Raw genomic sequence first — 22,622 nt, 5'->3', positions numbered from 1 at the left:
AGAAATTCGCGTACGAAACAATAATGGATCAAGTAGATAAACAAGAAGGAGGTATCATTTTTCTTGATGCTGCTGGTGGCACGGGAAAAACATTTTTAATTAATTTAGTTCTCGCTGAAATCAGGGTTCATGGAGAAATTGCTCTAGCCGTTGCATCTTTAGGTATTGCAGCGACATTAATGGAAGGAGGAAGAACAGCCCACTCTGCCCTTAAGTTGCCACTTAATATTTCCCGACAAGAAAATCCCACATGTCATATAAATAAAACAAGCGGCCAGGCACAAGTTCTTATAGAATGTAAATTGATCGTATGGGATGAGTGTACGATGGCTCATAAAAAATCTCTTGAGGCCCTCAACGCAACACTTCAAGATCTTAGAGGAAACTGCAGTTTAATGGGAGGAGCTCTGGTACTCCTGTGAGGAGACTTCCGTCAAACTCTGCCTGTCATTCCAAAATCGACTCCAGCCGATGAAATTTATGCCTGTTTAAAACATTCTGTTCTATGGAATCATGTCCAAGAAATTAGCCTTAAACAAAACATGCGAATCCTCTTAAGAGATGGGAATGCTCAAAATTTTGCAAATAAACTTTTGGAGATTGGAGAAGATAGATTAGTTATTGAAGCATCTGGTATGATAAAATTGTCATCAGATTTATGTGTATCGGTGAAAACTCCGCGATATGATACAAGCAGTCTATCCTAACGTTAATCAAAATTATAAAAATTTAGAATGGTTGCGAGAAAGAGCCATTCTTGCTCCTAAGAACGATGACGTTAATGAAATTAACACGGATATACTAGCCATGCTGCCAGGAGACGTGATTGAATATAAATCGGTTGATACCGTAGTGGATGCTGACGAAGCCGTCAATTATCCAACGGAATTCCTAAATTCACTTGATCCAGCTGGATTGCCACAACATCGCCTTATACTTAAAGTAGGATCTCCAATCATTTTATTGCGAAATTTAGATCCACCAAAACTCTACAATGGGACACGATTTTGTGTGACAAAATTAATGAAAAATATAATCCAGGCAGTCATTTTAACTGGAAAAGGAAAAGGTGAAATAATTTTTATTCCACGGATACCTCTAATCCCAACTGTTCTTCCCTTCAACTTTAAAAGATTACAGTTTCCAGTCCGGCTAGCTTTTTCAATTACCATTAATAAATCACAGGGACAGTCTTTAAAGTTTTGTGGTGTTGATCTAAGATCGCCATGTTTTAGCCACGGGCAACTTTATGTTGCTTGCTCCAGAGTAGGCTCGCCTAAAAATTTATATATTCTTTCTCCTGGATATGAAACAAAAAATGTAGTTTATAAACAGGTGTTAAATAAAAAAGATTCTTAAATTTGTATGAAGTAGTGTATTATTGTACTTTATAATTTGTTGTTTTTATTTATGTAGTATATTTATATTATTGTTTCTCCCTAACCCGTGCAAAGCCAGGTATTCAGCTAGTATATTATATATAATGAATTGGTCTGTATGTATATATAATGAATCTATATATATATATATATATATATATATATATATATATATATATATATATATATATATATATATATATATATATATATATATATATATATATATATATATATATATATATATATATATTATTGGTTTTGGAGGGCAATAGATAATTCATATTGCTCTTGTTTGTGTTTTAAAAATTCCCTATAGGAGGTGTGATAATTCCCAGAGAAGAATTATGCTGTATAAAATTCACCACAATCTAATTTTAATAGGACATCAGTAATTTTTTGTTACAGGCAGCTGCCTGAGTTGGTGGCATATTACTAGTTCCTCCAATTCATATTCTTTCAAGACCCACTGCTCATTTCTCACCTCATCTCGCTCTCTATAAACATTATCTATGTGCTACACCCACCCATTTTATTTGTTAAACTTTTATGCTTATCCTCACATACTCAAGCTGAAGTCCCATGCCATAGTGTGGATAGGATTAAATTTGTATGCTCTGCTTTCATAACAATCCTCCACTATCATGTGATCCCCATCATATTGCCATAAGTGTTTCCATTTGACTTAAATTTCCAATTCAGGTAATTGATTTTATGTTGTGCAAACATGATTTTAAGAAATGCAATGTTTTTGCACTCAAAAATTTCTTGTTAAATATTAGCTGTTGCTATGAAATCATCGATCTAGATACAAATTAGGCTTTTAATTACTTTTATGATATTCTATATCAGGCCATCCAGTGGTTTGCTCCAATTAACAATTATGAAACGAGTAGTTTTCCTAGGTGGTTTAGCTTTGAACATAGAAATTTTATTGGTTGGAAGAAATTACAGCACAAATTATAAAAACAAACTGGATTGCAATCTGTTTATGCTACATTTTCGCAGTAAGGTCAGAGTGAGCTAAATTGATAATGAATTGTTGCAGCAGATACATAACACAACTTGAGTCAGCTTTCCAACATAAGACAAAACATTTTTGGAGTCAAGTCAGCAGTATGAGGATGACAGACAGACTACCAAATGTGCCGTTCTTTAACGATCTTTCTGCTTGATCATATGTTGACATAACAAAACTTTTTGCAAAGTACTTCTCATCTGCATATGTAAAACATGATAGTACTCCTCTTCACAATTTTCATACTCACACCTCTATTTATATCTTATCTATAACAATCTCAGAAGACGACATCAATACTAAACTATGCCAACCTGACCTCCAAAAGGATTGTGGTCCTGATGAACTCCCAGCTCTACTTCTGAGCATGTCTTGAGCCATTACTTTATCATTTTTATATAATTTTTATATACCAATATAGGGTAACAGAACTAATGTGATTAGCTATCTTCTGATTGCCAAGCTCTCAATAATAGCAAATATTTTAGAATCATTGTTTGTAGCTAAGCTGACTCCTATCTTTAATGGTATCATTATCCCTTAGCAGTATAGTTTCACTACAGGAAGATTAGCTCTCACTAAGCTTTTGGTTTTTCAAAAGTATTTTATAGAAGGTATGGAAAAAAGAGAACAGACAGATGTCATTTATGCTGACTTCAATAGGTCATGAGCTCCTTTGTAGAAAGTTTGATTCATTGGGAATGAGTGGTAACTTACTGGACTGGATGGAAAGTTATTTGACCTACAGATAATTTGTTGTAAAAATTAATGCATCTAAAAGTAAAAGTTTCTTTCCATTGTCAGGAATTTCCCAAGGATCCCATCTGGGTCCACTATTGTTTTACTTATTTATTAATGATGTTGTACTGGCATTAGACCCAATTCCTTTTCTTTTGTATTCCAATTACTTAAAAATTTTTTTAACAGTTCAATCAATTGATGATCACCGAACTCTGCAAAATGGCCTAACAGGCTTGAAACCTGGTGCGATCATAACTATCTAAATTTCAATAAAAAAAATGCAACTCTGCAGGATTCAGCTGGAAAAGGAGTCCACAGCATTATGAATACAGATTATACAATTATCCTATGGCTTGGTTAATAAATATAAAAGACCTAGATTTACTTTAGACTCACAGTTAACATTCCATCAACATTATAACCATGTTCATTATGAAGCATACAAATCGCTTGGATTTATCTGCCGATACTGTAAAAACTTTAATCATATAGGGCCATTTTAAGTTCTGTTCATCTCATTAGTTAAGTTACTCTGTGAATACTGCTCTACTGTTTGCTCACCTTACTACAACCTCCATGTTCACACAATTGAACGTGTTCAAAGAAAATTCGTGCATAAAATTTTATTCAAATTCAATTTTTACAAAGGTCTTCATAGCTATCATGAAATGTTACCTCTACTTAATATTCCCCCATTGTATAAATGTAGAAAAATTAATGGCATAACTTTTTTATAAATTACTGTATAACAAAACTGATTCCTTAGAACTCCTATGGGCAATATCTTTCCGAGTACCTTCACATAACACAAGGTATGAAGCACTCTTTGAAATTGGATATCATGCACAAAACTACACTTACTACTCCCTATTAACCAGATTATGAGAGATATCAAAAGTTGTGATTACATTGATCTAATTTCTATCTCACCAAGAACCCTTAAAAAAATGTTTTGGAAAATACCTGAAGCATTTTAGAATGCTAATTATTGCTGTTTGGATATCTTTACTTGTCAATAAATTGTTCCAGATTCCAATGGGAAACTTTTTCTTAACCGATGCCACAAGGCCTATTTAATGACTACTACTGACATTTATCATTTTATACCAACATCTGGCCAACAAAAAATACTGTATTTCTTATGCTCTATTTCCATTTTTTAATTTGGAATATTTTTATTAATATAGATATTTTGTCTACAATACTCAATCTAATAAGTATGTTTGCGTACCTGCATACCTTCTGAATATGTCTTTCATGCATTGCAAATCAAGATTCTTCTTAAATTCTAAATTATGTTTAAATTCTCAGTAACGAGTATGTATCTTTATGTCATTTGTAACCGTATATAAATGTTTTTTTATAATTGTGGTACTAATCTATGGTTTTGCCTTTCATTTTGTAAAAGGGTTTTTCCCATCAATAAACATCTAATTATATGCCATAGACTAATATTAATTTTTATTTATATTCTATATACTATCTACAAACTTTCTGCATATTTTCAATGCCTTTTCATCTCTTCATATATCCTACCATCTTTGTAAAAATTTATGTGGCATAAAATAGAATCCACGTGTTCATTTAATTTGTCATTAATACTCACTGTGCATCCATTTCTTCCATTCTCCTAATCTAAACTCTTAAATTTTGAATGCATTCATCCACAATTTCATTCTCTATGTGACCTCACTAAAGGTCTCCCAGTAAATCTGTTGGGGTCTCATCCAGCAACATTGCTTTGTTGGTGTATAAACAATAAAACATACAACAACAGCCTTGGGTGTAATACCCAGCCTTGTTTCATGCTATGAGATCAGATCACCCGCAAAAGATGAGCTATGGATTTGCCATGAATCTGACGAGGTTACTTGCTATGAAACAAGACAAACTTAATTCCTTAGCTTGTACCATTACAACACGCATGAAGGAGGACGGGAAAATAAGGATTCTTCAAATTTAAATCATCATCATGGATTATCAATCAGGGTATTGATTTTTATCAAATCTCCAATCTATAATCCTGTTCGAATCTGCCAATCTTTTCATTACACTCAAAGCCTCTTACTGCCAGTTTTCATTGCATAGTTCTTATAACTCAACCTTGTCCTTTCTCAGTAATTCTTTCCCTAAATGCTTCCTTCAATTATGACCTATCATATGTCAGGATATATCCAATCATTTTCCCTCTTCAGGCCTATCTCTCTCTTCCGTATACCCATTCATGTGTAACTCTTGTATATCCATTCCATTTTCATCATTCTTCTATAGCACCACATTTAGATCACCTCCAATCTTCATTTCTCTGCTACTACTAACAATCAAGTCTCACATTGGTAGAATGTTGATTATATATATATATATATATATATATATATATATATATATATATATATATATATATATATATATATATATATATATATATATATATATAAGCAAATCATTCCTACATGTCTATGCTACACTGTTTGCCGTTAGTAGTTGCTTTTTCCAATAGAAAGCCTTGTTTGCCATTCCTGTTCAGCTAACAATATCCATTTTGATTTTATCTATCCCTAATGATCCTGCATGTTATATAGTAAAATTACTCCACTCAATCCAGTCTGTCTTACCCTAGCCTCACTCAGAGATCTTCAATTTTTTGACAGCAGAACCTTAGTTTGAATCCTGAGGTTGTACCTAATCATCCCATTCTCCATATTTCTTCTCTGCAAGTATAGCTATGTCATCCGAAAATCATTATTCTTTCTCCTTGAATTGCATCACCTATCATCTTTTCTGATCACATCAATTGCCTCATAAATAAAAAAACAATAAACACAGTAATCAACCAGAAGGTTGGTTTAATAGGAGATAGAGTTCACCCAGCACTAAGCCTGACGGCATGTGAAATTCACACATCAGGGTAGGGGGGCCAGATTCTTTCCCTGTACCGGTTATGATTTCCCTGGAAGATCTGGTACCTGAAAAATCACATAGTTTGGGTGGAGCTGCAGGTGCCCAGAGTGCCTTGCCTGGGAATAGAACCCGGGATCCTCTGGTCAGTAGTCCAACGCTCTACTCACTGGACTGCCGCAACCCAAAAAAAAAAATATATATATATATATATATTTATATGTATATATATATATATATATATATATATATATATATATGTATGTATATGTATATGAAGTGTGTATATATATATATATATATATATATATATATATATATATATATATATATATATATATATGTATGTATAAAAATATATATATGTATATATTTGTGTGTGTGTGTATATATATATATGTGTGTGTGTATGTGTGTGTATATATATATGCATATATATATATATATATATATATATATATATATATATATATATATATAATGGGCTGACACAATATAACACAAATAGAATAGAATAGCAAAATTTAAAAGGACACTCACATGGATAATTGTTCGAGCTTTCGGCCCTCTCAGAGGCCTTCTTCAAGAGAGACTGAAAATATGCTGTTGCTTTGGAGAGGGGAAAGAAGTATGGGCGGGGAGCGGAGGTGTGGAGGGAATGCTGGGAGGGAAATTAAATATGGCGGTTAAGGGTGGGAATTTTGAAAGAACGGAAAGCTAGTATGTAGGCGGATTCATGAGTTCTCACCTCTATGTTGGTGGCTGAATCAGGTAGGGAATCTAGGATGCTGAGAGAAAAACACTGGTCGAATGAAAGGTTGTGGGAATTGGCGTGTGAAGGGATAGGAATAGAAGAGAGTGAGCCAGAATTGCAAGAGTACTGGTGATTATTCAATATATATATATATATATATATATATATATATATATATATATATATATATATATATATATATATATATATATATATATGATATATATAATATATATTATATATAATAAATATATATAATATATTATTATATATTATATATAATATATATTATATTATTATTATATTATATTATTATTATATTATATATATATATATATATATATATATATATATATATATATATATATATAATGGGCTGACACAATTAACACAAATAGAAAAGAATAGACACATTTAAAAGAACACTCACACGGTAAATTGTTCGAGCTTTCGGCCCTCTCAGAGGCCTTCTTCAAGAGAGACTGAAAATATGCTATTGCAGAGGAGAGGGGAAAGAGCTATGGGCGTGGAGGGGAGGTGTGGAGGGAATGCTGGGAGGGAAATTAAATATGGCGGTTTAGGGTGGGAATTTTAAAGGAACGGAAGGATAGTATGTAGGCGGATTCATGAGTTCTCACCTCTATGTTGGTGGCTGAATCAGGTAGGGATTCTAGGATGCTTAGAGCAAAACACTGGTCGAATGAAAGGTTGTGGGAATTGGCATGTGAAGGGATAGGAAGAGAAGAGAGTGAGGCAGAATTGCAGGAGTACCGGTGATTATTCATTCGGATGGATAAGAGGGTAATGCATTCACCTATGTAAAAGGAAGTGCAATGCTTGCATGATAAAAGATAAATAATATTTTTTGAGAGGCAATTAGCGTGGGAACGAGGTGAGGGGGCTATGAGGGGATGTAGGGAGAGGGGAGTAGGCATAATAAGAGGACAGGTTTTACATCGGGGGCGGTTGCAAGTTGGGGAAATATTGGGAAATTTGTCACGGGGGGGCGCCAAAGGGTTGGTGGATCTCAGAAGGTTTTTGAGATTGGCGGGTCGTCTGTATGCGATAGATGGGCATTGGGGTAGTAAGGATGAGGTCGCGTCATTGTCATGTAAAATTGGAAACAGTGCTTTAAGGAGGGTTTTCAGTCTGTGTGATCCGGGGTAATAGGTGGTGCAAAGGTTGAGTCCTGCGTCAGATGTGGGCTTGTTATTGTGTGGTGTGTTTGGTCGGGTGGAACGGTGGATTTTATTTCGTAGTAAATATATATATATATATATATATATATATATATATATATATATATATATATATACATACATATATATAAAATGGTTTATTTACATATACATATATATATATATATTATATAAACCATTATATATATATCAATAATAAAAGATGGTCATGAGCAGTTCTGTCCTGCTTGTTTCTTTATTTTACCTTCTTCTATACATCTAATTACTGCTGCCTGCTCTGTCTATGGAACATGAATCAATGTTGCCTGTTATTGCAGTTCATTTTTAGAATGCCTTTAAGTATATTAAAAAAGTATCTATGAGATTGCGGTATATTTTGTTCAAAATGATTGTGTAATACTTTATACTCATTTATTATAATTATTTTTTGAATTATCAGGTTAATTTGTTTGAACAAGTATCTTTGAGTCCTTTTCTATTTAGTTATAGCCTTGTACAAGCAAATTTGCTGATTTTGTATTTTATATCTTCTATGTGCACTGCCTCAATGAATGGTTCTGAAAGAATGTATTTAACACTTTTTTTTGTATTGTTTTCAGATTTCCAAAAGACTTTCTTCTATTTCATTTGCTTCCCTTTACAATCTCCTACACATTTTTTTCTTCCTTACCTTCTCCGATGATTGTACTCTAGTTTCTGAGTTTAATTAGATTTTCTTCTCCCTTACCAGATCTTCCTGGGAAACCATAACTGGCACAGGGATAGGAACTGGCCCCCTACCCTGATGTGTGAATTTTCGCACGCCGTATAGAGCTTATTACTGGGTGAACTCTACCATCACCTACCAAACCGACCTTCGGGTTTATTACTGTGTTTATAGTAGTTTTATGCATTTTTTATTACTTCAGTGACATTAGAACACACCATAAGTGTCCTCCTTCAGGCAATTTCATTTCACCTTAAAATATATACCTTTATCTTTACATTTGTTAACCTCTCAAATGCCTGAAGTGATTGGAAATTCCAAGTTATAAATTGATTGACACACTTGACTGATGTACTCTCTCAAGTAATCCCCAACCATAAATCCCTCAGACTATTTCACTCGAGAGGGTTCCCTTACATCTGCTATTATATTCACTAAAATAAAGAGGTATAAGTGGTGAGTTGCTGCTCCTCAGAATGGCAATGTGGTGATTCCCATTGCAGTGCAGCAGCTAAGTAATTTCCTCCCATCTGCAGTGAGATGAGTTTTCTGCTCTACTGACCACTACATGTCTGATCTTTCAAGTGGTCACTCACGTAAAGGAGAGCTGCTGCTACCTCCTTTTGATTATATGCAGCAGCTACCAAGTCTCAGAACCTTCATAGTCTTTGAGTAGAATTTTTAGGACACCTTGCCCAAGGGTAAGGGAGTGGAGTAGTCCAGTGGGTAGAGCATTGGATGACAATTGGGCTGGGATTTGATTCTGGGGGAACCACAGGGATTAAGGAACTGACCCTCATTATTTATTACCCGGCAGATGTGTGAGTTACACACACCATTGTGCTTTATAATAGGTCAGCTCCATCCTCGCCTATCAGATCAACCTTTGGATAAACAACTGTAGTTTTGGTGTTTTACACAAGCATGGTTAACCCCATCCCCTTTAGTACTACAGCTAGTTGTCCAAGACTGCGTACTCATCAAGTAGGCACACACTTTTATTTCACAGCTAACCTCTATAGGTCCTCCCACCATCTGCACCCAGGTAGAAACACTCGTTGGCTTAAAAGCTCAGACATGAGCTAATTTAAATGCAATAAATAGGTTTTAAGGATTTTGTTTATTGTGTATTTTCTTTAAATATAACTGCATTACATAATAGAATGGCATTTTTAGAAAGATTGGAAGTCATGAGTTTACATTATTACATCTCATAACAAGGAGAGCACTCTCATAAACAAAAATTCATGCAAGAGCTCATAAAACCTCAGGGTACATATATGGCATCATTTTGGCAGTTTTACTATAAACCTTGTGCTGCAATAATTTATTTATCTCCAGTCATCCCACAGGTAATACAGTACTATGTATGTTTCACATGGGACTGAGAAAATTAGCTGGTTGCCCAAATTACATTGCAGATAGATGAAGAAAAATAAAGAAATTGCATTTCATTTAGATATATTTTATAGTGCACTTCCAGGAGCATACTTTCAACTGGATGAGATATTACTACTGTCTTGAAAATACAATTAAATATGAAGCACAAGACAAAATACCAGCCAAACAGTTGATAATACTATATAAGTATTTCACCCCAAATAAAAACACGCATTTTAGGGATTCAAAAAAATTAGGAACAGAAGTGGAGTAAACAAATAAATCAAATATTTGTAATTGGAGCCACAATGAACACAAAGAAAACTTAAGCTTATCAGGCAATTGACTCACTGCCACTTTAAATTTCATCATTACAACCTTGTTCCTTCTGGTAAAAAGAGGCAAAACTCAATACAACATGAAACACTCAAGAAACAACTTGGAATGATTAAAACTCTTGAATTATCCTCGAAGGGGACATACATAGTAAAAACAGAACAAAACATTAATCACCTTCAGAGAATTTGCAATTTATCTCAAATAGAAAAACACAAACATCCCTCTCTTAATCTCCTAAGAGGCACTAGATTCCAGAACAATGAGATAATTAATGAAAACGTTCATGAACATATAACTTCATGTAACACAAGCAATGAACTTGAGAGGCTTGGTTTGTTTGCATAACTCAAACATCAACATGAACATGGCCCACAGCTTAAGCAAGTATTCCTTAATAAAACAAATTTGCAAGACTGGCAACATTAATATACATATGTATGTATGTATATATATATATATATATATATATATATATATATGTATATATATATGTATATTATATATATATATATATATATATATATATATATATATATATATATATATATATATATATATATATATATATATATATATATATATATATATATATATACACACACTCCTGCAATTCTCAAAAATTAAATTTTTCTTTTAAGGTTCTCATGGGGCTAGATATCATTTAACATAATTATATGGTGGTATTCATGGAAGAGGCCGACATTAAGCAGTGCGCAGGATTATGTGCACTCCGGAATCGGTGAAGACAGGTTCGCTGAGTTCCCCCACTTTGAGGGCAAAGGCCGCCTGCTCAAAAGGTCGCTGCATGGCTCCACGTCCGAATGGACCCAGGTCACCGCCTCGCCTTGCCGAACTACAGTCAGAATACTTCTGAGCCAGCTCTGCAAATGAGGCCCTACCAGAGACTATCTGCTCTCGGTAAGCTGAAAGGGATGAAAATTTAAGCCACATCCATGCTACACAGGTACACAAAAATATCATTCAAGAAATGATTTGTTTTCATAAGTACATTTATTCATATCTTCTTGTTTATCATAACCATGACTACACTATTCTCATTTCAAAATCTAAGATCAATAGCAATAAATTATCAATCAATGTAATCACACTGTAAGTGTACAAGTGATACATATTTAAAATCATTTTAATAAATTAAAATCACAGGGTAAAAGTCCACCTTCTTTAAGAAACTAACCATGGTTTGGTTGGCACTGTGTCATTATCAAGGAAGGTGGAAGCAAGTAATGGCGTACAGTGCTGAAGCCGTGGTCAGTTAAATATAAGAAGTGTGGCAATTCAACCAATAATTTTGATTTATTAAAATAAACTCAAAGTAACACCTGGCACAATTTTAAATTGATATTTTTACCCAAAATACAACCTTTTGGGAAGAAGAATTTCATATTTTGTCTCTACTGAAGAAACTAAACTAGTTTTCATTCACATAATATTTAGAGAAGAATATGGATCCAACTTAAGATTTAACTTATTCATGTCAACTTGCCCCTAACAATGAGATAGTTGTCTTTCTCTAATTTCCATAAAATGTTTTCTTCCAAAAGATAGCATACTATTATAACTGCATATGAATGTATTGAAATATTTTTGGCAATAGAATATTTTCATATTTGACAAAACTACTACCACATGAATTTCTCAATTTTGTGCTAATTATTTGATAATTAGTCAAATATATTCCGAAGTCTAAAAGATTAACTCATAGGAAAATTTCCACAGTCAAAACCAATTGCATTTCCAAGATCTGAATGCTTTCTTTGCAAAGTTTTGATTCTTAAGTGAGAAATTTTCCCAATCTAATCATGTCTTCCACTCAAAGTAAGATTATTAAATATTAAGTCTATGCTATATATATATATATCACTAAATATTTTATCGAGTTCTTGTAACTGAATTGGCCAAGCATTAAATAAAAATAGGGAAGGAAATTACTCAGTTAAAACATATTCAGGCACTCTCAAAAGTATATCAGTAGAAATCCTGAGTTCAGTCTTTCTACAGTAGAATACATATTTTCCTCTTGGCTACATATTTTAATGAGTGGTAGTACACCCGGAAAGGGCAGGGTTTTGATGTAATTTGGCATTACACACTGCAATACATACTTATAAGCCCAAAAACAATCTAGCATACCCTTTCCTTCAACACTGGAATAGATACTAAATTAACTCATTCTTTAGCTCCACATACCTACATACATTTCTACCTCCTTTGATTCCATCCAAACTGTATATCCTTTTCCTCCTTCTACCTCGCTTTCCCTGAATTATCTTATCTATAACCATCTTCAACATCCCCTTGCCTCACTTATTATCTCCTGCCACCAATTGTTCTGCCCCCATTGAATTTCTCTCAACAGCTCTGTCTATTCTTCTACCATGCCAAGAACTAAATCATTCGTTTTTCTTTCTGACAATTTCATTTTCTGCATTTATTACACCACACCCACTTCTCAAAATCCTGCGGTATACCCTTATCCTCTTGTTTCAATGATGAAGTTTCCAAGCCATACAAAATGATGCTTCATATTGAAGTTTTCATTTGCCCTTTCCTCACAACTCTATTTGAGCTGCATGTCATCAACTCCAGTCTCTGCTAACGTGCTTCTTACAGAATTATTTATACAAAAAATGGAATAGATTCAGACAATGAAAACTTTCCTTAATGATGACATCATTATTACATTGAGGTATGTATGACTGTGGTTGAAATCTGCTTCCTCTTTTCATATGATAACTAATAAGCCATTTTTGTACGGAATCACCAGCAGCTTTAGAACTGCCTAAATAGGGCTAGAATATAGCCAAAGTTCTTTAGAAAAAGGGCCTTAAATCTTTCAAAGATAAAATGGACTCAATTAAGGGAGGTGGTGATTTCAAAAATTAATTTTTATGAAACATTTCGCCATGTGCACTTAAAAGTTGGACTTAATTCAACTTAGATATACAAGTAGATTGTTTGAGAAAGCTTGATGCTAATTGAAAAACAAGATGTCAATAGATATTTGATGGATAGCATTGAGGATAAGGTTTCCTGTGCAGCCAAATCTTGTCCATCTATCTACCAGAGGTTGGCTGGTTTTGACTTAGACAATGAGGGTTAAGCTCACCAACTATTTACATCTAAAGTGGCATAAATCGATGGGAATTCAGGATAACATTAAAAGAGAGGAGGCATTCCCTTTTTGTGCACCCCCCTATAGTTTCCCACACGGCTCTGATTCTCTAAAAAGTACACACTTGGGTTTTGAGGAGGATATAATCTGGATTTGAATCTAGTTATCTTCCAGCAGCAACTAAATGCTCTGGCCACAAGGCTATTGAGCCCCAAACCAAACAATAGCCTCCATTTTAATGGACGTCTGTGGTGTCTGACTAGAACTTAGGCATTTACCAAATTGGATCATAAACATAAGTACTAATTGCTGGATTTCCAGCATGGCAATGACTTGATAAGTCCAGCAAAAAAACATTGGAATACTTTGATGCATATGATTCTTTTATTGTTTCAATCAATTTGCAAAAAACTGATCGTTGGATCTTCCCAATTTGTTTTTGCACCACCCCTATTATGTCAGCCATTTCTAAGTTTTAGATGGGTGTTGCCCTCAAATCAATTGTACAAGGATTCTTTTTGTCCTCTAAAACAGTCCATGGTCTAACAAAAAAAATATATGCCAACAAACAAATTAATAATAATCTCCCTTTTACAGACTTCTTGCAAGGATATGTGACACTTGTGTTTTGTCCTTATCATAACACTTCTTGGCTACTGGACCAAGTATCACCGCAAATGTAAGAAATAATAATCAATAAAAAGGAGTGATAAAATTTTTTGATCCATAAGGATTTTGATGGAAGGAATTTCTGGTGCAAGAAAACGACTTAGTCAGGTCTCAGCTTTGGAAAAATTCATCTGTAAATATTTCCACATATTTCTTCTCCCTTAGAATCATTGAAGCTGTAGCAAAAATTTGAAATCCATGCTAATAATACAAGCAGTCAGAAATAGGATACCCTCTTCTCAGTTATATTATCCTAAATTTCTTTTAGTTCTGAAATACTCTCTACCATTGGACAACCTGTAAACAATGAGATATGTTTTCCCTATCAGCTGATTTCAATAAAAGTCCTCCTCTTAATCCAGTCCTATTTTTTAAAATTAAGAATAGTCTAGCAGTGAACATAAGTTTTTCATGTATCCAGTATCTAAGGTCTGCTACATTTCTGACGTCCACCTACCCATGGCATTAACCTAAACCAGCATTACTATAAACCATTCCTGAAATCCTCCTGCCTCCCTTCATTCTGTCTAACATGCCTTCCCTCACTCTGCCTTGCATACCCACCCTTTCTACCTTCTAACACAGTCTGCGACTGTCTATTGCCACTCTCAATAATGTCCCGCAATCAATTTTCCCTTCTTCTTGCAATTTCCCTGGACAACTTTCTCTCCTCCCTCCCTGCCCCATTGTGCTCAAATGAGTAAAACGTTAATTAGCCAGGTGCTATCAGATACTAACGCTTAGTTTGTGAATCCTTCAATACAAATGATGTCACATAAGACTACATATACCAGGAATTACCTGCAACAAATTGATCGCAATGCAATTGAAACGAATATGCCTCAATCTATGTTCTCATTCTTTTCCTCTTTATTCCGCTCTTTCAAATTGCACTACACCTCAAAGACTTGTGGAATGACAATATATAATGAACTCTTAGTAATCCCTACAATGGCGTGATTTTTCTACAAGAACGTTAACCTAAAATACCTTCCATGAAGCATGGCGTGATAAAATGATGAGGAACACAGTAAGCAAAGAAAATTACCATGGTTTGAGAGGATGCAACATTGCTACCAGGACTAAAATACATGAGTGAAATTTACTGCCCTCTTAATCATATTTAGGAATCGCTCAAGAGAAAATGCTCAAAGTATAGCACAAATAGGCAAAAAGCACTCTGAAACTATTTCTCAGCCATAATCCTAACTCAAAGGTCAGCATTGCACTCTTACCAAAAAGAGACTTAAAAACTACATGCGGTATACTATAAAGTTTAGCCTAATTCCAAGAAACTGCGGGAGGTGCTGCAGCAGTTACTTTTAACGGAGTCATCCGCTAATATTCATTTCAACGCAACAATTTTAGAGAGTAAAAATCATTCGCCTTGCCGGATCCCGGTAAAGGCGAATAATGTTTACACTCTGAAATTGTTGCATTGAAAGTTTAGCCTGCTGCAAAAATATGGATCTATGATAACACCATCAATATTACTAATTATAATTCTGAATAATATCTGAATCAAAACAAAATTTTAGAATAAGGTTGAATAAGTTATTAATATTCGAATACATTAGTGTTAATCATTTAATATCATATCTGAAGACACTTTCATTGGTTAAGAATACATACTCCCTTGGGAAAAAAATATGAGATATCTGAATATTAAGGATCCATACGATATAACTTACATTTCACTAAGTCTAACGCTTCATCCTGACTCCGCGTTATTTTGTCTTCGCGCCATGACGAGGGCCTCCTTGAGTTACGATGCTTCACTAACAGGTGGCTACACTGTACATTTTCCGGTCCCCCAGTGGTTATTGGACTGGCTTCTTTTTCCGGCCGGTCCCATTGACTTTCCTTTGTGTATATGTTTAAATAATAATTTTGTCCTGTAAATAATTTTCAGAATTACCTCAGCTACTTGGGTCGAAGGATAGTCATTAGCAGTACTCCTTGGTTGAGATGCAACTCAAAATGAAAGTCCGCAAGTTACTGTCAAATTAATTGCACAATTAAAAATGCACAACTGCAATCGCATTACAGGAGAATCCAGGAAATTGCACATATTTCATAGAGCTATTATTATATGGACGATAAGGTCATCGATTTGTTATACAGTCGGTGACAGGAAAAGGAGATAACGAATGTAGACCGTATATCAAATTTAAAGTTAAGATTTGGAAATTAATATCATTGTAAGGTAACTTCAATAATTCGCATTAGAGATACGGCATGTGAATTACAGAAATTCGGTTGATGGCGTAAATGATGTGCAAATGCATCAAAAATCTTTCCCGCGAAACCTACCTCGTGCCAATACAAACAATATAATAAGTGGCACAAATACCAGGCACACCACGCTGGGAACATTGCAGAAAGAAAATATTCTTAGGATGTTAAGAATGCCTTTTAAGAAGGTTGTATCATCAACAATCTACGCACATGCATAGCTTTAAGATAAATTGTCGGTCCATAATGTTCGTTTACATTATTGAGAAAATTAGCCGAAGGAACCGTCTGGACACAATATGTTTCAAACCTCGTAAATAAATCTACATCAATAAGCATTAGGCAGAAATTAAATCTACACAATAACGAATGAACGTTCCGCAAATGCCGTCATATAAGTAGGACAGCCACAATATACCTAGCCCTGTACCGATTTAATGTTCAGTATACACTTTAATTTAAAATTGCAATAAAATATAAAATGTTATGGAAAAACCACGATCACAATTCCATCAGTTTCAATATAAATATAAGCTTGCAGAAACCGACCAGTAGACCTGCTCAACCTCTTTTCCCACCCTGAAGGAAGATCTTCGTCCGCCATTTCTCTGCTATAGATGTACGACGTCCGCTGAGCAATTGTTTCCAACAGTGAACTCTGGAAACCGGTGAACGGAAGACCGTTCCGTCACTTTTCAGGTTTTACATATGAGGTTAGCAACGGCTTTCTCCCATTGGAGTATCTTTCGAAAATTCACCTGGGTGAAGAGTTGGGAGCCAATGAGGATGTGTTTTACAAAATTCCTGTTAAATTTTGCTTATTTGGCATGTATTTTTGTATGAAGTGGGCGTACGAGCGGGATGAAGTGTTGTGGGAGCGCGCTTGAACTGTTATTGTTGTCCGTGCGGCGAGTTTACGGCCCAAGGAAGTAAATTCAGGAAGCGGCTGAAGGATAGACGTGCTCTCTTGGAAAGGATTAATTGGATTTCAATCGCAATTGAGTGAGTACAATTAATAATCATCATTCAGTAATCAATATTAGGCTAGTAATATAGAAAAGCATTTCTTTATTGTCATATTTACCGTAAGTAACGGTGATAATCAGGTAATCAGAGGTCTTCATATGTAAAGTGATTTGTCGTTTTCGTCCGAATTTCGTGAATCTTTCATAATTTTTTTTACCGGCTGTCTTCTATAAAAAGTAATTTGACTGGATGATATCCATGTTCAATTTTAAGTTTTTCAGAGATAGAATATTGTCATGGCTTCGGTATCATCCCATTCCAAATAATGAAAAATCTAGAAATCTATGACAGTAATTTGAATTCAAGCAGTTAATTGAAGTGAAGCTGGTCAATGCATGGAAAACATGGCATTGGTTTGTGAAAATCCTTTGGTTCCCAATTAAATACGTCCGCATTGAATGTTACATGATATCGAACAAGGGTTAACCTAGATAGGAGTATGACCGCAGATTTGTTTACTGGACGTTACTATGCATCATACATATCGGTCACATTTGTTTCACGTCCTGTGTGCCGAATGAATTCAAGACACGAGCGCTGCACATATTTGGATGTAATTTTCTGAGCGTACTTAACGCGTTTGGTAATTATTGTAAGATTATTAATGCAAACCGAAAGAGGCATTCCGCCAATCAAAATACAACACTTTCATATCTGGACTTTTTGAATGGAAAACTCTTGATTGTTCTGTAATTGCTGGCTTATTAATTGGTTATTACAATTCATAATTTATTTGAAAAAATACATTCGCTCGTTATTTACGGCGCGCTCTGACAATTTTGCGTTGTCAATTGTTTTTCGCCGAGTTAAGGATAGTTCAATAATTGTTTGCATAACAGATCTCCTTCGATTTTATCGCGTGGTGTGATACTATTACTGATAGATAAGTCCCGGCATGTCTTCTTTTTTGCCAGGCATCGGATTAGACTGGTAATCTATGATGGATCTCGACGTTGAAGTTGTGTTAATGCAGGAGATTCTCCATACGGAGTGGCTAGGGGCGACTGATAACATGAAGTTGTTTTTACCCTCATTAGCCTTCATTCAAGTTGTAGTCTAATCCTATGATTGCCTTCGAATGCTCCAAGATGCATGTGGATAAGTTAAATGTTTTTTTCCAATACGAAAACCGCTCGTTATTTTTTATGAAATCAGCCCATATTTTCTCTTAAAAGTTGTTTTTACATTTGTCGCGTCAATTATGACTGACGTGCTTGGATATCCTTCAAGTTTTCCTGCCTAATTGGGTGAATTTCGAACCGAAAGGCGTAGTGTGACCCAGATGGCTGGCTCGCCCTCTCATGCGATGCTGCTAAACTGAACTCGTATTTCTCAATGGCTCTCGTGGCACTACTGAAAGCGTGAGGGGTCCGCCGTACCACGGAAGAAGCTAAAGGGGGCACATACCTCTACATCCCTTCCCACCCGCCCTCACAGCCATCTCCGTTCCCGGGGCAGCCAGGCCGAGCTAAAAAGCCACTCGTGTCTCGCATGCATGGGAGATGGCTTCAAGAGGGTGGGTGGTTTTTGCCAAGGGCTCTCACCGCGCGGAAGAAGAAAAAAATGTGTATGGATACATTTTCATCGCGTGTTAAAGCAGACATATTTGAAGGGAGATGGCAGTATTCCTGAGTTTTTAAAATAGTTCAAGCGCTTGAATTTCCTTTGAATTGCATACATTTCAGTAAATAGGCGAATTCTTTTTAATGTGTCTCATCGTACTGATATGCAGACAAATCAAAAGTTTTAACATAAAGAGCAGCCTCAGGCGTGAATTGGTGTATACTTTTCATCTCGGAATGTTTCTAAAGACCCAAAATAAACTTAAGATTGCGGAAAATGCAGTTTATTTGTTCTCTATGCCTTCCACGTTTTTAAGTTTTAAATTTATGAAGTCGGAGTTGTTTCATTCCAACGGTATTAAGATGAGCACTATCAGGTCTCAAGATGTTTTCCAAGTAGCTGTATACCCTCATTTTTGTGGTCCGAATGTGTGTGGACATTGGACGTACGTTCTCTCGAGGTTCTCATCAAAACTTCACAGTGCTGGCAGAATTAGAATTGTTATTTCTGGTGACGCCATGTTTATCAGACATGCTTCATAAAAATAGGGTGAAAGTAACAGCAGGTATACGTATGACTTGTCAGACCATCCAAGGAGGCCTAAATAATACGCGTTCACTGGTGCTAGACGGCAAAAAAGGATCACAAATTAATTAATCCATCTTTCCAAATGGATTGTTGGCGTATTGACTGCGGCTACGTTTTCAATCAAATCCTACGTTTTGTTTAGTGTGCAGTCACTACCCTTAAATTTCGGAAATAATTGACGCTTCCCCCAATAAGGAAAGTTTTCATTTCCGACGGCTATCTTCAACAATAGTGTCTCATCATCTGATGTCGCTCGTGTCTGTTTAGCGCCGCGATGGTTCAGCTAAGGCCAAGGTGATTGGGCGTGTTGGTGTTCCTGCGTGGGAAGATCAAATAAAGGAAAGGAATTTTTCCTTGGCAGAGAGGACACGGGTTTGCTGGGTGATTCATTCTCGTTGCATCATGTACACACACGCAGCCATTATGGGCCGTTATATCCGCGAAGTAGCGTCCCCTAAAGATGAATTGTTCTTATTATTATAAGTGATTATTAATCGTTCATGTTTCTGACCGATAAAATTGAATAAGTATCCCATAGTCATAGCTATTTGTTTAAGAGTTCTCGGTCTTTTGTTTGGGGTAACCATGGCTGCGGCATTGTTTTGTTATGAATATGTACTGCAGACTTAATTTGTTTACAAATAATGTGGTGTCTAGGGAAATTTTCTCATGGTAGATAGATTTCAAGATAAATTATAGTATATTATGGGTGTTTAAATGATTAGATATGTTTTTTAAATAGCCAATTAAGTCTTTTCCTTTTTTTCTATCAAACCCTTTCTATACCATTCAAATATAAAAATGTAATCTCTTTCTCCTTTGAGCCGGAGGTCACCGGCTTCAAATAATGGATGATTGACAAACTCCATTTAAATTCCAATTCTTGTGATATTCTTGTTTCTGGCTGGTGGTGGAAAACCGAATGTTGGCTCGGCGATAGGAAATGCTGTGAAGTTAAAACTACATATGTGTGGATTTTCCACACGAATAATTTCGGTGGGAGCTATCATCTCACCTATCAAAATCAACCATCAATTTGATTACTTTGGATATTGGAACCTTCTTTTTTTGTGATATAATAGTTTTGAATTAGAGAAGTTGGAAAAAAAATACAATTTTGCGTGTTATGGGCATTAATCAAACCAGCCTTGATGATTGTGATTCGGCGTGTAAGATGGCGAGGGGTTTCCAATCACGCTTTCAGGTGATGGAACGTTCAGGCGCGACCTGGATTAGGATGATGATGAACCGACGCCGGAATTCGAAAGCGAATCCCTCGGGCTGTGCACGGAGGACCGACGATTGTGACCACGCCGCTGCTGTCAGGAGATGAGGGTGGTCACATCCGAACACGAGAATCGCATTAAAACAACCTCCCTCCTCCCACCCTCGTTGCCTCTCCCGAATTTACATACGAGATGACTATCTGCGGAAGAATGGTTTCTTGTGGTAAGGGAAGGGAGGAGGCTGTTGCGTGCGTCTTTTTTGCAAGTCGACGTTTTGTCAAAAGAAGACGTTTCTTTTGCCAATTAGAGAAACCGAAATTGAAATAATTTTGATCCACAGGAGTGGTTGCCTGATTTTTAATAATTTTCCATTTACAAAGAAATAAAAGGTTTTTTCGGTGTTCATGGATGACCAATGAAAAAGTTTCTATATCTCCGCTTCTAAGCTTCATGGAGAAAAAGGAAGCGACGAACGCCCATTGTTGACGAAAATGTGGATGCCGTTGAAATTAGTTTTCTTTGCTGCTGAAAAGTGGCATTTCTACCGAAAAGGCCCTTCTCGAAAATTAAAATTGGAGGGAAAGTGCTATTTAGAGAAAGTGATGCGTCGTGATGGCTTCATTATTCGCGGAAATGGGCTTGGGAAATTTTTAATATACTATGGGAGAACGTAATATGGAATCACCTCCCCCTTCCCCGCCATTTCTTTCCCTGGCAACGACGGGCAACGGAAGAATAACGTCGCTAAACAATTTTCGATGTTGAATAAATCAAAATGTCCGTCCCCGTTCTTTAGTCACCGCTCCCTTCTCTCCATACCTCCGTGCCTGGCTGACCTTCGCGTTTCTGAGCGGTGACTGCGCCGCGCTGCAGTGTATTTATTGCATTTATGTATGCACGCACCAATAAGCGCGGCCCTGGTCGTTTTTTGAAAGGGATGTTCCGTTCAGGAACGGGAATGAAGGTTGGCAGCGGCGCTTAGTCATAGTGGAATTAGCGTTATAATAGTCATCATATTGATGTTGTCCCAACCAATCAATTAGTCCCTGAAGGCACAAAACTTTCGCTAGGTGGGTTGGTACGTATGTCCTTGTCCAATGTCCGAAAACGCATTCACCTCATTGGGAGATAAAAAGAATTAGCGAGTGTGTGCAATGGTTTACATTTTGTTCAATTCGCTTGTCAGCGAACGGTGGAAGATGCAGTGAGTACGTAACGAAACCTGAATAAAGCGGAAACTTGTGCATCGCGGAACAGTGTGCTGGTTCCAATCATGTATTCCGGAAAGCCGAAATGAGTAAACTCTATGTTCAAGTGCCATATCTCAGAGAGAAATCTAACTCCGTTGATGGCCATCTAGGAAATAGATTGAGGAGGTTATATCCTAAGTATAACGAGATTAAAAACTTTTGACTCATAATAACCGAAGTTGAACTCTTTTAAAACGCTGAGAGGCAGTGCACAATTGTGGTAATTATACCGTCTGTTGTAAGCGATATTTTTTTATGAATGATGTGCATTTTAAAAAATTGCCACCTACTATAAAAAGATGAAATGTTGCAGCAAAAATAAGCACGCGTTTCAAGATAAAAATATTTTTTATTATTATTCAGTATTTCGTCTTAGTACGACAAGATATTATTAATTAAAGTTCGTTTCAATTAATTTAACAAAATTCGTTCAAATTTCGTTTGGTTCTGCTTTCATATTTAAACGGTGTTTGTTGATAATGAAAATATTCGTAAGTGATAATAAAAAAAATTGATGT

General features: G+C 35.7%; 1 protein-coding gene across 1 annotated transcript; it reads right to left on the bottom strand.

Moving 5' to 3' along the window:
• Positions 1-11,015: 11,015 nt before the first annotated feature.
• LOC139693275 (peptidyl-prolyl cis-trans isomerase NIMA-interacting 1-like) lies at positions 11,016-17,107 on the bottom strand. The gene is made up of 3 exons (XM_071591384.1): positions 17,001-17,107; positions 15,908-16,111; positions 11,016-11,337 (listed from the first exon to the last, which is right to left on the bottom strand). Exons 1-3 carry the CDS (start codon positions 17,053-17,055, stop codon positions 11,117-11,119), a joined length of 480 nt encoding a protein of 159 aa, XP_071447485.1. The 5' UTR covers positions 17,056-17,107; the 3' UTR covers positions 11,016-11,116.
• Between the last annotated feature and the right edge of the window lie 5,515 nt (positions 17,108-22,622).

The sequence above is a fragment of the Hetaerina americana genome, unplaced genomic scaffold (assembly GCF_022747635.1).
Source record: "Hetaerina americana unplaced genomic scaffold, ioHetAmer1.1.p SCAF_452, whole genome shotgun sequence".
In the NCBI taxonomy this organism is placed as follows: Eukaryota; Metazoa; Arthropoda; class Insecta; order Odonata; family Calopterygidae; genus Hetaerina; species Hetaerina americana.
This window is presented reverse-complemented; position numbering and strand designations above follow the sequence as displayed.

Bases quoted from the DNA above. Each gene is read 5' to 3' on its own strand.
- LOC139693275 (XM_071591384.1), bottom strand. From the start codon at position 17,055: ATGGCGGACGAAGATCTTCCTTCAGGGTGGGAAAAGAGGTTGAGCAGG. The intron at 16,112-17,000 runs GTCGGTTTCTGC...AATTATTTACAG, and splicing joins GAGGTTGAGCAGGTCTACTG to GACAAAATTATTATTTAAAC. The intron at 11,338-15,907 runs GTAAGTTATATC...CATCCCTTTCAG, and splicing joins AGCGTTAGACTTAGTGAAAT to CTTACCGAGAGCAGATAGTC.